Source organism: Nanorana parkeri, unplaced genomic scaffold, assembly GCF_000935625.1.
Source record: "Nanorana parkeri isolate BGI_ZX_2015 unplaced genomic scaffold, ASM93562v1 scaffold228, whole genome shotgun sequence".
Lineage (NCBI taxonomy): Eukaryota > Metazoa > Chordata > Amphibia > Anura > Dicroglossidae > Nanorana > Nanorana parkeri.
The window spans coordinates 303204-320753 of record NW_017306496.1 but is presented as its reverse complement, the minus strand read 5'-3'; the positions used below and the strand labels follow the sequence as shown (position 1 = coordinate 320753).

The window sequence follows — 17550 nt, the reverse complement described above, 5'->3', positions numbered from 1 at the left end:
GGGGGGGGGGGGATAGGGGAGGGGAGGAAAGCAGAGGTAATACTGGAAACCTCAGGGGCATCCAGCATTTAAATGGACTGAAGAGTGGTTTGGAATTTGATTGGTTTTGAGAATGTGATCCGAACTATCAAAACCATTAATGTGAGTCATTCAATATGGCTGTGAGCTGTTCATTAACTATTATGTCATTGATGAAGAAAGTACTTCAAATACTGCTCTTATATAAACACCACCGCACTTCATATGGCTAATTAAGGGAAAAGCTAGCAGATCTAGCAATATGCTTGGCAGATCTATTAACAATAAATGGGGAGGGGGTTGAGGGGTCTGCTGGCAGGATCACTGCACGGGAAACAAAAATCCTTTATTTCTGTACATACTAATAATAATACATAATGAAAAATTCTTTGAGTTGTAAGCAACAAAATAGGACACATTATACAAAACTCTCCAGTCTCTAAAGAATAAGCAAGTATCACATCTCTTACCCCCACCATAAAACAACTGCCTGTGTAAGGGCTAAAGACTAGAAGAAAAAAATAGATAAGGCCTTGTAAGCACAACACACGGCTGCTGACGGCTTGCACAAAGTGTTGGAAAATCTCGATAATAATGAGAACTTTTTACACTTGTGCTTATTATCATTTACCGGGGGCCCTAAACTCCGATGGGATCCCTTACTCGCTAAGCATTCCTGTACAATGCAGATTCAATAAACATTCACTAAGCACTGATGACATTTATTGAATTACAGTTTTCTCCAAATAGAGAATTCCACAGATTTGGAAAAATCCTTTGGATGGTGCTAGGATCATATTGATGAAGGAGAAAAACGAAGTCTGGTGCTCTGCTAGATTGTGGAAGTGAAGAAGTGACTCATTTTCAGTCGAACACGTTCTATGATCTAAAATAGAATTACAAAACATCTTTCTTCATACATGTATGTGCTCATACAGTTACGTCTATACAGAGAAAACCAGAGTCACGTTCACGGTTTCACGGTGAGGAAACATACAGTACCCAGAAATCATATCTTCTCCATCCAGGAATATATTCATTAACTTGTTGTGTACAGAAAATCATTGCCCTGCCTGTCACACCAAAATACCTGTGGAGATGTGATTAGCCTTTGTATAGAATGGAGAGGCACAGCAGTCTGTTGGTCTTATGTTAATGTGCTTACACTTTACACTTTTCCTAATGGGAATGTGCTGAGCTGAGGACTAACTTCAGCATTCAATTGGAATCTGAGTTTTTAAAACGGTTCCTATTAGTATACCTTTAGGACACTCAGTGCTAGCTAGCGGTGCTGGAAGACACGTGTCAAATCATTATCACTTTTGGGTGCTAAAGTACACTAATCATTGGGCTTGATTGTTTAAGTCACTCCCAATTAATTTACTGTAGGATATAATGTATTCCGTGTTTATGTAACCCATTACAGTAACAAACCAATTAACTGACATTGTGACATCAGTAAAAAGCCAACACGTTTTTCTTTTTGGATAGAGTAGGATGAAGTTGTTTTTTTTGCACTTTTGAGGAAATTTGTCTTCATTTCCTGTTCTGAAGCCACAACAGGAAGTGCAGGCAAAACTCTACATCATCTCTTCAGGTAGGCCTATCCCGGCTCAAACTAACCACTGAACTATTACTTGCTCAAACAATTCATCCCCACACAGCTACCACCTCATATATCACTTGCCCCTCCCTTTTAGATTGTAAGCTCTCACAGGCAGGGCCCTCCTTACCATCTAGTCACAACTTAAAGTTTTCAGTCCTCGTAACAGTTGTCCTCAATAAAAATAGAGAGGGTTAATTTCCCCAGTGGGGACACAATCAGCAATAAGAAGGTGGCCATAAGTATAAGATGATAGTTGCAGGTTTTGGCACAGTGTGGTGACGGCTGTCATATGGATTCAGGGAGATTGTAGAAGACAGATCCTGATTAATCATAGGAGGCATTTTTTCTTTTTTTTCTTCCAATAATCTTTATTCATTTTAAATAGTTTCAAAACATACAATTTAAAACATAATTCTTCTGCATTATTAAGGGAACAATACACAAAATAAATGACATATTAAAACCACCATAAGTACTCCACCATAAGTACCCCTTATAACCTTTTACAAATACCTTCTTCATTTGTATCCTTACAACTCCCTTCATCATTCTCTTCACACCTTCCCAAAAAGATTTTTAAAAACTCACCCTTATTAATTTTCCTCTCTCTCCCCCCGTTCCCACATACCTTCCCCACTTTACTTCTTAGTCCTCAGACTCTAACTTCTATCGAGTCATTTTGAAGTCTGCTGACAGGTCATTTTGTATCCAAGGGTCCCACGTTTTCTTGAATCTAGAGATTGTATCCTTTAAAATTGCAGAAAGTTTGTAATTTATCATATACAATCCTATCTTGTTCCTTACTTGATGTATAGCGGGGGTACTAAAGATCCAAGCCCATGCCAATGTCTGTTTTGCTCTGTTAATATAAAAGTCTCTCATTTAAACTACATATTGGTGCAACCTTCTGGTCTTAGATTAAGCAAAGCCTCCCATGGATTGCATCTGACTGCCTAATATTATACTAAGCATTCGATAGACACCTATCCAGAACCCTTGTATTTTGGGACAGCTCCACCACATATGTAACATCGAACCCACCTCATTGCATCCCCAAAACACTTTGGGCAGGTTCCCTCTGCAAATGTAGCTATTTTAAGGGAGACCTTAGGAGGCTTTTTTTTCAACGGTCATGGCTATTTCCCTGGGGTAAAGCCTATGGGGTCTATTCACTAAGCTGCCGTAGGCATCGCTGAGCCGCTCGGCCATAATCGGGAGCTGTACGGGCTATAGTGAATAGCCTGTACAGCACCCCTTCAGTTCTACTGAACCGAAGGGGTGCTGGGGCCGAAGCTAGCCGAAGGATCGGCCAAAGCTACGGCTAGATCCTTCGGCAGCTTCGTGAATAGACCCCTATATGTCAGGGATAGGCAAACTTCAGCCCTCCAGATATGGTGCAATTACAAATCCCATTACGCATTGCAAGACTCTGACAGCCACTGGCATGCCAACCAGAGGCAGAGACATGATGGGATTTGCAGTTTTACAACTACCTGCCATTGGTGGCCTTTTTGTAAAAGGCTTTTTATGATATCAATAACTTTATGTCACTGACCTGAAAGAAGCATGCAGCACATGGAAGTCAGAGAAAGGTCAGACTTCCTTACTTCTAAACTTGCTCCAGCATTGAACCTGAAGCATCAGCATGACAAACATGGCACTAGCATTTTCAGAATGAAAGCTCAGCCATGGCCCTCTCCATGTTTCTCTTATGATAGGCGTACTTTAAGGCCAGCATTACAGGTGTGTACACTTTACCTAAACCGGGACTTTTGTTTGACTGTGTGTATCAATAAAAAATGTTTCTTTGAAGTCCAACTACTGGCTGTTTAATCAAATTAAATTCGGACTAAATTAATTTGAATGAGTTTTACTTCTGCGGCAACTATTGGCTGTGCTCCCTCTCACCATTCTGAGAGACATACCCTCCCTCATCCTAATTTGGGTGCTGTTTGGCTGCAACTTATGTGTGGTGCTCTGTGGAAAAAATGAACAAGTCTGGCACCAGTCACACAGATGTTTTTGTTTTGTGTAAAAGCTGATAATTCCTCTGGGCATAAATGGCTGCTATGGAGCACTCTACACTGGAAAATTGTCACCAGATGAGCAAAATTCTGAGGTTTTGTTTCCTTGAAATTTCAGTGAAAATCAGGAGATTTTTGCAAAATTTGCAACTTTTGGGTAAATGCAATGGATTCCATTGGCAGGTGAAATTAGGGTGGTTTTTGGTAGTTTCTAAGGGTGTAATGTGCTTGCAATGGATCCTGAGGGTTTTAGAAGCTTCATTATTCCTACACCAAAAAAAGGCCCCTCGTTAACATTATTTTACAGAATGAAAAAAGCACAAAAACTAAAATAAAAATGTATAGTACAGAACATAAAAAAATCCCAAATGAACATACAATAAAAAAAATCTGGAATAATTAGTTAAAAAACCTGTTAAAAATACTGAAGTTGTGTTTTATTTTAAAGGAAATATAATCAGCAAATGTGTGAGTTTGTGTTTCAGTGAAATTTAGCACAAATTTGTCATTTTGTGCCGAAATCAGTTTCACCTCAATCACTCTATCCCTTGTCATACGAGATGTTTCAACCAGTGGCATCACTTTCAACTCAGGTGACGTCTGAGTGACCTTCATGGCCAGGACCTCCGGGTAATTGGCTGATAGGATTTATTATTTGGTGTTCTTAAATGACAATTAATTTAAAGTGCAACCGAAGCCAAAACTCTTTGTTTTTCTTAGTTTTGGATTTAGTGTAGAAAGATTAGAACAGGTCAGGTTTTTATTACTGTCTGTGCCCCCATTAGGGGGATGCACCCTCTCTATTGTCCTGGTGACTGTTATCACTGTAAGTGGAAGTAATAGAAAATTCCAAACCTTAGGTTGTCATCAGAACAGGAATAGAAGGGAAATTTTCCAATGGGGACACTGGTTCTGGTGACCACCAGTGATTTTCCTCTCATTGGAGGGATTTTCTCTCACTTCCTGTTGTGGGTATGGGACAGGAAGTGAGGGGAAATCTCCCCAATGGGACCCAGATGGCAAAAAAAAAGCTGACCGGGCTGTAACCCTCTATCCAAAAAAAAAAAAAAAAAGTTTGGGCTTCAGTTCTTAGGAGCACGAAACACTAAATTAAGCGATCATCATAAAGAATTTTGAAATATGAATGGCTACTTACCTGATGCTGCTATTTTATTGTTGGCTCCCTATAGTTTTGGAACAGATTCTGTGTTGAACAAAGCAGTCATTAAATACATTTGGGTTCAGCTTAGGACCCTTGCCTATACACGCAATGGATCTAATTTACTATGCACATATGCAGATGCATTGATCATACAATTGCATGGAATTTACTAAATTTACAATGTGCCCACCAAAGTGTGCACAGGCTACAACATTTATAACAAGTGTGGTTTGCTATGTGATGTATATTCCAGCATCCAAAGGCACACTGGCAGTCATTAAAGGAGACCGTAAAAACCTTTACCTTAATTTTTAAAAAACCTCACTCAGTGGGCCGTACACTGAAAGTATTGCACTGCACACGCACATGTGCAGAACTTCCCGCACTACCTGGGTACCAGATTTTATACCCTGGTACTTGGAATAGAGATTCCAATGATAAAACAAAGTACATACGCTGCATTTTTCTTAGTACAACATAGTTTACGGGCTTTGTTGATATGTTTGCTGCATGTGTGTTGTATTACTTAGGTAGCTGGGTCACATTAGTGTTTTTGTTATTTTTCATGTGAAAATGTTTTGGTGCACCGCATGGGAACAGAAGGCACAAAAGCAGCATTATTTGGAAGTTCACTGTACATGTCAAACTAGGCCTGCACCGTACACTGAAAATCAATGGATGGACAGTTTGCTAGATAGGTTTAAAGATGACAGTTGCTATGTGAACAGACATCCACATGTGCACGAGGGCCCACAGTTCCAGCATACCATAATGATTTATCCCTGGTTCCTTTGCTTCAGTACATCAAACCCTATGTCTTGTTTGGAATCTTGCACTCAGTTATGGAGAATTGATCTGTCGGCTGCAGCGCAGGTAGCACTGTAGCTCATGTATAGGAAAAGGATGAGATAAGTGCACCTATTGTGTGTATAAGTGCGTTCTTCATTGATTCTAAAGATGGTCATACACCAGTATTCGTTTCGGAGCAAGCGTTTGATTTTCCAACAGGTAATGGGGGTCTGATCAAACTGTGATGAAGAAAATTGAAGGAGCAAGATGGAAAAAAATGTAACTGAAATTCTAACAGAGAAAGTGGTTTTCGTTTGGGAAACGCCATTCATTCCAAATGTGATGGCATTATCGAATGTTCTGATTGATTTTACACATGAACATAAGCAAACCTACCAGTGTATGGCCAGCTTTACTGTAGGAAAGGAGCCGTTACACAGCGGCGTCTGCTCTGCCTGTTGATAAGTTTCCAATCTCATAAGGATCAGTTACAGAGAACTGTTTGACACCATCCTAAACCTGTGATCCTGGAGACATCCACCAAATTGTGTTTGTGGACTGACTGAACAGCAACAATTTGATTGTGTGAACGGAAACAATACAACCCGCTTCCTCCACCAACTATTTAAATACCCAAAAGTGTTCAATTGTATGTTGTACTGTGCGTGTGTACTTAGCACAGGCAAACAATGCACTGTATTCTTGTGCTACGCTTAAGCCGAAATCCCCTTTCTTGTTCAGTGTCTCCTCTTTGGGGTCTCTGCAAACGCTTGTATTCAATAAATATTTGTGTATGTGACAGTAATCCCTGTCTGTCTCTGACATAATAAGCGTTACACAGACACGCAGATATCACCTGTTACATACTGTACATGGATTTCTAACATCTGTGGCATTATTGTAAAAAATTGCAACCTAAGAGTTCAAATGACATATACAAAATGTGATAAAACTTAGTAAAATGAACAAAAAGTAAAACATTTAATGTAAACTGTAGTAACTGATTTACAATATATTGATACTGCATACGTGTGCAACAATACGGCACTGTAGTATGTGAATGTTTAATATAAATGTAGTATAAAATACATTGGGGGGAATTTATCAAAACTGGAGCAGACAAAAACTGGAGCAGCTGTGCATGGCAACCAATCAGCTTCTCTCTTCAGTTTGCTTAGTTAAGACTTGAAAATGAAAAAGAGAAGCTGATTGGTTGCCATGCACAGCTACTCCAGATTTGGAGTGCTCCAGTTTTGATAAATTCCCTTCATTTTATATTAGTACTCGTCCTCATTCAGACAGTGATTTCCTGTCATGTCAGTGGCTAGCTGACCGCACACAGTATACAATGACCAAACCTGATATCGGTCCATCTTCCAGACAGCTGTAGTCTTTAGGGTGCTATGGCATGTCTCTCCTTTTTATTTCCCTTTCACACCAGTGGGATTTGTCATACGTTGGCCGTTGTGTGACAAAAAGCATGTACATATGTTTTAGCGACCTTTAGCAACATTTACTCTAACCAGGCTGCAGAGGAAGATGGAGCAAGAAGGCCACGCCATGCATGATATGGAAGAACTCATATAGCTGGTGAGGGTACATTGCTATGCGATCCCATTGATCACATTTAGGCCCCATTCACATCTGCGAATGGGGGCCGGATCATCAAGTCTCACAAATTCCTCCATGAGACACATGCGATTGGCTACAGATGGGAGGCGCTGTATAATCCAAAGACATAGCAGCATTTGTAATTACATACAAACAGCTGCAGGCGGTTGCAGCTGTTATTGAACCATACAGCGCCTCCTGCCCGCAGCTGATCACAGGTATCAATGGGGCCTAAGAAGAATCGCTGCAGGCAACAGGGGGGCCCGAGAGGACATTGCCTACAAGGGTTATGTTGATTTGAATGCTTATATAAAAAGTGTGGCAGTGGCTGCTGGCAAAAAAATGTGACGTGACTCAAGATTGCTCAGAAAGCACAAGGACACAACACATAACAAGTAGGAAACAGGTACAAGGAACACAACGCCTGCATCTCCATTCACACAGGAGCGTGAGCATTTTCATACCATTTTCATACCTCCTCATCTATCACTTGCCCCTCCCTTTTAGATTGTAAGCCCTCAGGGGCAGGACCCTCCTTACCATCTCGTATTGTGATTGTAATGTCTTTCTTATATTGTAAAGCGCTGAGAAAAATGTTGGTGCTATATAAATCCTGTATAATAATAATCATTTTCAGACGATTTTTGAGCATTTTTTTGGCAGTTTGTTTTGTGGTTTTTGTTTTTTTCCCCCGACTTATATAAGATGTTTTCAGGCTTCCACGTTATTGTTTTAGCTAATAGAAAGCCACTTATTAGTTTTGTGCATTTTCAGGCTTTTTTGAGGTGATCCCTCAAAAAATGGGGATGGAGGACCTGAGCTATGAGAACAGGCTACTAAATTCAAACATGTTCTCATTGGAAGTAAGGAGATTAAGGGGGGACATGATTTTCATGTACAAAATGTTCACCGGGGATGGCGACATTAGCAGCAAACATTTTACAATTAACTCCATGACGAGAGGCCACCACCTAAAATTGGTGGAGAAAAAATTTCAGCACAAGAGGCGAAGGACTTTTTTCTCAGTTAGATCAGTCAGGGTCTGGAACTCTCTGACACTTGCTGTGTGGAATCATTCAAGAGGCGATTGGACGATTTCCTCAGAAACCGTAATATACAGGGGTACAAGTACCCTTAAAAAATTAGAAAACACAGGAACCCATACATACACATACATCAGTAGGACCATACACACAATAGGTTGGACTCGATGGGCACGTGTCTTTCTTCAACCTCAAATACTATGGAGTCTATTCACTAAGCTGCCGAAGGATCTAGCCGTAGCTTCGGCCGATCCTTCGGCTAGCTGCTTCTGACAGCTGGGCGGAGCCAGCCGTGATCTTACGGCTGGCTCCGGCCACTTGCAGAGAGATCAGCATCCCTGGTTACCTGCTAACCAGGGACACTGATCTCCAAACAGCAAACTCTCCCTGGCGCTCCGGGAGTCTTTTGCTCCCGGCCGCCAAGGAGAGAAGCACTGCTGTTTCTTTTTTTTTTTTTTTTCTGACACGGAGCCATGTCAGAATAGAAAAAAATTAATTTGCCCATTGAAATGCATTGCTAGATTCCTATTGGCTATTTCAATTTGCAATAGCCAATAGTAAACTAGCATTGTACCCGTCCTCTGCTGCAGTACTCCATCAGGTCCATCAGCAGAGGGTGGGTACAATGCTAGTTTACTATTGGCTATTGCAAATTGAAATAGCCAATAGTAATCTAGCAATGCATTCCAATGGGCAAACACATTTTTTTTTTCTATTCTGACATCGCTCCGTGTCAGAATAAAGAAAAAAAAAGAAAAAGCATTGTTTCTCTCCTGGGGGAGAAACAAAAAAAAGAAAAAGCATTGTTTCTCTCCAGAGCGCCCGGGAGATTTTTTTTTTTTTTTATGGCAGCAGAACAATAGAAAACTGTTGGGAGGAGCTAGCTGTCATTGCTAGCTCCGCACAATTGTTGTCTATTACCTTTTTTTAACTTTTTAAACTATTTTTCTGAGGGACCGAGCAGAACAGCCGAGCCGAATGCCGCTGAGCGGCATTCGGCTATTCACTCACTGCTGTTCGGCATCTATAAGAATAGGCCGAACAGCAGTGAGAAGCCTGCCGGAGGGTCGGCTCAGCCGATCCAGATGTTGGATCGGCTGAGTCGAACTCCTTCAGCACTTCGGGTCAGCAAAACATGCTGAGCATGTTCGGCCGACCCGAAGCCATGCGAAGCAAGCCGATGTACGGCTGAAATCAGCCGTACCAGCCTGAAGTGAATAGCCGAACAGTGTTCGGCTCACTTCACTTCAGGTCGGTCATTCACTCGGCTGCCTAAGGCAGCTTAGTGAATAGACCCTTATGTCACAATATCCCATTGAAGTCTACATGGCCAAAAATGCGCTGTTCTGCCCCCAAAAAAAGCTCATGTACTTTTTTCAAACTGAAAGCAACAAGTCTAAAGCAGTCACAGCAGATATTGCCTGCCAGTTGGCAAAAAAAAACACATGAAAAAAAACACAAAGTATGAAAACACATGAAAAACGCCTTGCAATGCATCAAACGCACTCATCAACGCACGTAAAACATGCATAAACCACTATAATAGCATGCTGTAAATTGAATTAATATGCAGACGCAGAGGTGTGAAGGGAAATATTAACGGTGCGTTAGTTAAATGATTTGTTGATGATCAGCGTGCTGGAAGATTTTTTTTTTTTAATTAATTGTTTGAACCACACTGTGCCAATCATATGCAATTAAAAATATTTCAATGGCTCCCATTAGCCAATCAAGTTTTAGCTTTGAAAAGCAGCAAGGAAAGTGGTCTCTGTGAGCATTTGCTCCAGCTATATTCAGGTTTTTGTCATGTCTTTACACAAGAAGGAATGCACTCTTCTCAGGGGATGCTTTGCAGAGTAGTCAGGTCAAACAGGATTTCAGGCTATCTTCCTCTTCCATTTTTTTGCTCCTGCAGAGGGCGGCTCACAAAGGGGGGTAGGTATCAGGATACAGTGGGATTGCTTTGCATTGTTAGGGAGATTTTGGAACAGGTAGAGAATGAACTTAGTTGTGAAGGAAGCAGAGAGTTGAAAGGCTGTTGTGAAAAGCAGCCCGTCCCATCTCAGCCTCTAGTCACTCCCACAGCCCCAAGGCAGTTTGGCTATTTGCAAAAGGTATGCCACAAAGCAGGCTGTGCTAGAGGAGGAGGAGGAGGAAGAGAGAGAAAGAGAGAGAGAGAGCGAGGAAAGCACAGGTCAAGAAGTGGCACTTTTTGGTGATAGCATTGCCCACTGTGCCAGCCTGCCTCCTGACCAGCTCCAGTAGGTGCCCTGTGCACTCATCCACCACATAAGCAACAATGTATGACTGCGTGGAAGCCTTCCCTCTCATGCCTCGGCCACTGTATGACATGAGTCCCCAAGGTGCCTGCATGCTGCGGAAAGCTGGCTGCTTCGGGGGACTGGACCCTTTTGGATGGATGCAGAGCCACAGCTTACAATGTAGGTAACTCTTTATCTGTTTGTGTATGAATGGGATCTGCTCGGGGACACTGCAAAGCTTGTGTTTACTACTGGACCATTGGCCGAATTCTGGTTAAAAACATACAGGACGTGGAGCAGTGACAAGTTTGTGTAGTGTCTGCTGTAACTGCACAAAGTTCTTCTGCTATAGTAGCTGCACAAGCTGGGAATCTTGTTATTTACTAATATGCTTTTATTTGTTGACAAGCAAAGCGTTTAGGATGTACAGCGCTATCGTTTTGTATCCACCAGTTTGCCAGTGTTCCTGTGATTGCAGATTATCAGTGTTCTGGGATGCAGCTACTGCTGTGTTAGATACATCAGAGCCTCTCCTGCATACCATGGTGGGATACACAGAGAGGTGACCGCACTGCCTTATTATTTTTGCATATCAGTACCATATGTGCAGTAAAAACATCCATGCTATGTCCAGGGACCCACGCTCAGAGATTGATGAGAACTAAACTCAGAGATTTCCTCCATTCCTACTGTTATGTTGATTCCTAGTGAACGGCCTATTCCTGCTGATAGAAATGTAAATAGTTGCTGGAACCTACAGCTTTTTATCTGTAAAGACCAGTCTGCGTGTGGAAAGTCACACCGCCAAACTTTGATGCTGAGACTGTCATGGATGCCAAAATAGGCTCTGTGTTTTGACAGGAGGGTTCCCATGCATAAGGCGACAATCAACTGGGCATCGCAGGGCAGATGCAGGCCGCCCCGGGGAACAAAGAGTTAAAGCGCTCTTTATGGCCGAAGCATCTCTGGAACTGCACACAATGCAGTGGGCTTTCCCTGGGGATGAAGTGTGTGGGTTAAGAAGTTAGAGTGGAACATTAAGTCAAGTACTGTGATTGTGCTTGTGAATGCATAGCAGTGGTTTAGTGTCAGTCGTGTGGGTGTGAATGTTGCTCTAGGTATGATTGTGTGTGTGTAATATTGTTTTGACTCTGTCAGATTGTGAGTGTTCGGTGTGTGGTGGAGGGAGGAGTACCAGTCGGAATGTAGATTTTCTTTCACGCTTGTTGGGCGGGTGATTTTCTTTTTTTTTTTTTATATGGAAATTTGGCCAAGTGCCACTAGACAGACAAACAGGATGACAATCAGAAAAGGGCAAAGACATATTGCGCTCCACACCAAGGGTGAAGGAGGGTGTTGGTGTATGTTGTGCCTGTAATGAAGACTCTCTTCCATCTACATATGCCTCTCCCAATGTTTAGATATATGACATTTTATGGAATCAGTACATCCATCACTTTTTTATTGTTGCTAGACTGTCCAACAGTGCCGTAGCGTCTTACAATAAGTAACGCTTATTGTAACACTACTGAACCTATGGTACCTGTCTGCGTGTGAGGCCCTATTCACATCTAGGCATTTTGTAGCTCAATTGCCTATGTGCTACAACGCTCAACAAGCGGGATTCCATTTTTTTTTCTGTGGCCCCTGTTCACACCTGAGCATTCTGTCGCTGGCTTCCTGATGACTGTAGCACAAAAAAGTGCACAAGTTTCTTTCAAGCGTTTCAGCTCCATATACTTTAACAGGAGCGTCTGAAAAACTTGTGTAAACACGTTCCTATTTAAAAGTCTATGGGGCCGAAAACGCTTGATTCTTCTCCTATGCTACAAGTAGTAAGTAAAATACAATGCCTCTAAATCTCCTGGCTACACTTATGCTTTGTTGTGAATGCAGCCTAATATCAACCACTGTGTGCGAATTCCCTAGCAAGAAGTGATGTGACAGTGGCACAAACCATTGTGATGCCACTGGTTTGTAGAACTCAGTATTGGGTTCTACAAAGTATTGGATCTGCCTTCCCTGTTTTTAAATGACAGGTTCACTTAGGATGATTATAATGCCTTGACAATTGCAAATCTTGATATCAATTAGACCCCCATATATTGCTATGTTTATAAATGGTACTGTATATCGAGGTATATGAAGTAAAGTCCTGATCTGAACCTAGTTTGACACATTTCTGTGTTCCAAGCCATATTTCTGTGTTTGGCTATATACTGCATTCCAAGCCAGTCTTTACCTGCAGACATCTATGGGTTTTACCCAGTCTATCTGATTTTATGAGCTGATCATAGACATTAGATAGGGACAGTACCAAACTGGAGCTAGGTACCAAACCTGCCATATAAATAGCTCTAGTTCTTATTCTGTGTATTTCATCAAACTTTCTTAGGCCTGACAGAGGTAAAATCCATCTGGCTCTGCTGACTGAATTCAGTATATTTACTATTATAGTGTATTTTTCAAATATTTAGAGCCTATTTATTAATACATAGAGATTGCAACGAATGTTGTAGTTTAATATATAGAGCTGTTCAAGACTGGGCACAGAGGGTTCACATAAGCCCTAGCCTACTTTCATACACACCAGCCCTTGTGGAAATTGCCAGAGCTGCCTTACTGCCAGTTGTGGCTTGGGTGGCTGTCATGTATTGGGCTGCAAACCAGCTGCTGAGGAATTATTATATAAACTTGCACACTTATATTGCCAGAGTATTCGTGTTACTCCAATGAAGGAGAGTGAGCATAACTCTGGTGCCTGCCTTATCTCAGAAGATATTACAATAATCAAGAAGAACATTCATTTCACACTGACTAGTCTATTCTACCCAAGGAAGAACAATCAGTGTTGTCCAATAGATACTCAATGGATTCCAATGTTCTAACATATCCTAGCACCTGGAAAGGGGGAAGCTCACTGGTTGCTAACCAGGGTTCTGCAATCAGAAAGTTCATTCAAGGGGTCAGATATGTTTTTGAATAAATTAGGTATTTCCTTTGGTTATATATTTATGGTTCAATATGGAAGTCTATTGAACATCACCTTGATCAATTCATTTTTATGCAAATTGTAACTTTAAGAGAACAATTTCTTTAATGACTGAAGCTTGCATCTATAATGACATAGGGTCGCCAATACAGGGTATCATCTAAACTTCAAACTTTTTTCTCTATAGTGGCATAAGTAGTCTTTCAGCCCCTGGCAGTTGTAAATACAACTGCATTTTTGGACAAGTGTTGAGTTTACAATGGAATATGTTAATACATTTCAAAGTTATCCATATATATGAGATAACAGTGAAATTGGTCAGATGGGTAACAAGGTCTTGCCTATGGGGGCAGACACATTTCCAAAGGCTTATTGCCCTCAAGGGGAGCATGTGGGAACATTTATGAGTTTGTAGACAGCTTCACATTCCTGACCAAACCTCTGTGGCCTAGATTGATAGGTGGCAAAGTTGATTGGCCAGGAGGAATTCTCCCAGTCAATCACTATTGATTCCTCTAGATCAAGCTGGCAGTTACCTGAATCCCTCCTCCTTAGGCACAAAAATGCAAGTTCACCCAATGTGAACTTGAATGTTCATGGAACCATAGTTGAAAAGATTTTTGGGCTGCCCGGTCTCTCATGCTTATCTGGCCACCATCTAATATTTTTACAACGCTTTTAGATCTGCAAGTGCTTCAATATACATGAACTATCCAAACACCCATTGGGGGGTGGGTGCTCATGTCTAAAGCTGGTAATACACTGGTAGATTTTCATATGAACTTTAATTTGAAAAATCTTGTTAGAACATTCGTCATGCCATCAGAAACTTGAATGAACGGAGTCTCCCGCATGAAAACCACAATCGCTGTTAGAATTTCAACAGTCGAAATCGATCGTTGATTTGACCCCCATTAACTATTCTAAAATTGAATAAAGGTTCCAAAAACCTAAACATTTTTTAACTATGCATATCTAACTTTAGTCAAAGGAGACGGGAGAGGAGGAAAACAATGTGACAAGGCAGGGTTGGTTCATCAGTGCATCTTTGTTAATCACCCTAATACCGTAATATTCTCCTTTGAGAGCAATAGACATGAGATTCTATCCAATTTAGCTAAAAGCAGACAGATTAGGCAACGGTCATAGAAGGTCTGTAGGAACCCTCCTATGTATGCACAAGATATAATTTCTCTGGATTGTTCAATAACCATACAAGTCCACTCTTTCCTATGATTGTGACTTTTTTTGCAAAGGTTAACAGTATAAACAAAGCAGGATGGGAGTAGGTTGGTGCTTGACAAGTTAAACTGCACACTACAGTAAAATTGCTGCTGTTGGGTGAAAGGGCGGTGAAACGGAAATGGACAAGCTGAGAATATTATGGGTTTGTGGGTTCTGCTGGAAGGCTTTAAACCTGTCCTACATGTGCAGCACTGACAAAAGACTTCTTATGCTGCTTCGTCACAAGTTACCAGGATTCAACTATTAGGGACAAATGGCCCGACTAGGTTGTAAACATTTTATGACTGTTATAAATGTTTCTACTTTGAAGTTCAGCCCATGGACAAAGAATTTCCTCAATTTTCGAAATTTGGGGTGGAAAACACTGTCATTTTTTTTTTCTCTCATTCCTGTCCCAGCATTTTTAGTGCTTGATTTTTTATGATGGCAGAGGTGAGAGCTGGGTGAAGGGGCCTGGTTGCCTCATTTTTTTTCCTTTCCCCTTGATCTGTTGATACCAGTCTGGGGCCCTCGTAAAAGTTCCTTTAAACTTCTCAAATACTCAACTCCATCCCCCCTGCCCCTGCACGGCCATAATCCTTTTGTATGCGGGATATGCTGCTTTGTACATGAGCAAATGTTTGATAACTTTATTAGCTGTGTTAACAGCTTCTAAATCACGCTGCATTCTGATTCATAGTTTAGCACATTTGATGCGATGGCTCCTTTTTTTTGTCCCAAAGAATGTTACAAGTTCCTGAACTCTTAAATCTGAAGCAGCATGCCGGTTAGTTTAATAGGAGAGCACAGAAATGTCCCCTATTGTCATAATCAATAGACCCATCTGATAAGTAAAGAAAAAAAATGAGGCAATTTAATGATCACATGATTTATTTGTTGATTTGATTTTCTTTTCAGTGTTGAGATAGCAGATGTGTACTAATTATGTGCGTGCCGCGTCAGCCATTCTTAAATATTTCCTACTAATTCACACACGTAGAGATAGTCAGTAAGCACTTTGTGTCCTCCTTGATGTCATCAGTTATTTTTCTTGACTGAGCAAGTTCCTACGTTGTTTTATCTGGCATTGTTTGTGTGCAACTGCAAGACAATTTGCGCCCCTACAAAATGATGCCCCTCAATAAAAGTTATTTAGTAGGTACTCAAAAATGTAATATATTGCAGCTTACCAGTCCTTAAATGAGGTGGCTGCATTAGTGTTTCTTTTTTTTTCATCTGATGATCCTGCCAGTAACACACTTCCTGTTCTAGGTTGACAACGCTCACTCACTGTACTCTATCTATGGAGGAGCACTGTTCTCACCTTAGAACACGAAGTACGTTAGGTCTACAGAACACGTCTCCCTCTCCTCATCTCCATAACAGTGGTGAGAGGTGTTACGTAGTCCACAAAAGATAGCTGGCGAAGCTGAAAGCATTGACTGAGATTTCAGGCGTTAGAAGGACACTGGACACTGGACTGTCGATCCTGCCATAAGCAGGATCGACAGCTATCTTTTCTATGTACTTGGCCTAATAAAAAAGAAAGCTTATGCAGCCACCACATTGAAAGACTGCTAAGCTGTGATATAATACATTTTATTCTTGGGTTCAAATATGCTTTAAGCCCGAAATAGCACGAGAAGACAAGATAAATCAAGTCCTCTGTGGAATCTGCACTTTCTGCTTGAGATTTCCTAGCCGCCAACAAGTGCAGCATATAGATAGGCATGATCTTCTAGAATGAGCTTATTCATATGGAAACACAGGGCTCCCCTAAGCTGTGTGTTCACATTTGAATTGAGCACTGCAGACTCTGCTAATTTCGTGTTAGCATTTTCCCTCGGGGATTTTAGTTTTCCCCTTTTTTTATTCTTTTTTCTCTATAGCCTGATTCTCTCCCCCAGCTACCCCCTCCCTTTGCAATGTCACTTCCTCCCCCTGCTCACGTTGGCATAGCTGAGTCAAAAAAGTTGTCTGACATACGTGCGTGACGGCATTTGCTGCAATATCGGTGCCTGGGCGAAGAAGGAAGTGAGGCAAACACTTTGATGCTGACATATCACGATGCGCTTTCATGGCAGCCTGCATGGATTGTCATATACCGCTATGGTGAAGTATTTAGCCTTCTGTTTTAAACTGGATCCTTCATTTATTTCTTTATCTTAATGAAGCTTGAAGGAGTTTTAAAGCCCCATCATATACTATCCTGGTATAACATCAGCACTGTAATAGGAATACATACTAGAGTTGTTTTTGATAATGCAATAAAAGCTTACTTGAAAAAATGCCTTTTATGTAGTGAGTGCTGCCTTCTGTCTGCTCATCACTTTCATCAACTTCCTGGACTCCCAGTGTGCTTTGCATCTCTTTCCCTTCCGCTTCATGTGATGCAATCTTCATTTCTCAAGACTACATATCCCATTGTGCATTGCTTCCAGCAAGCAATGATAATGTTACATTGTTCCGACAAGTTGTAGTTCATAAGGCAGACTCTGTGAGAGTTGTGACACAAGGAAGTGCATATTCACAGGGCTTAATGAAATTGAGGAAGTGCATCATATGGACATCTTCAATAAGTAAGTTGACTAACTTCTAGATGGATATGGTTATTAGGAGTGGGATAGAACTATGGAAGTTCAATATATTTGATAGTTTTTGTCCATAGATACCCTTCAAACAGTGTTTGTGAAATACTAAGTCTAAGGGAAGTACCCCAAGTCTGAGAATTGCATACTAATATCTCTGCTCCTCCCAGCTGGATCCATGTGCCATGAGTTCTATGGCCTCCTAGAAGGTAGTGGGGCAATTATGCTTTTT

The 17550-nt window shown here is 41.2% G+C and overlaps 1 protein-coding gene across 4 annotated transcripts in view; it reads left to right on the top strand.

Annotated features, from left to right (window-relative positions):
* Positions 1 to 17550, top strand: part of RARG (retinoic acid receptor gamma) — a 127269-nt gene that overhangs the window by 72730 nt on the left and 36989 nt on the right. The window contains exon 1 of one of the 4 annotated variants that reach the window (XM_018556231.1): positions 10379 to 10694. The exons of the other annotated variants lie outside the window; for them this stretch is intronic. Within the exon in view, the coding sequence (XP_018411733.1) occupies positions 10553 to 10694 (142 nt within the window). The 5' untranslated portion in view covers positions 10379 to 10552. Of the gene's footprint in view, positions 1 to 10378; positions 10695 to 17550 lie in introns of those variants that run through there. 4 annotated transcript variants of the gene reach the window in all.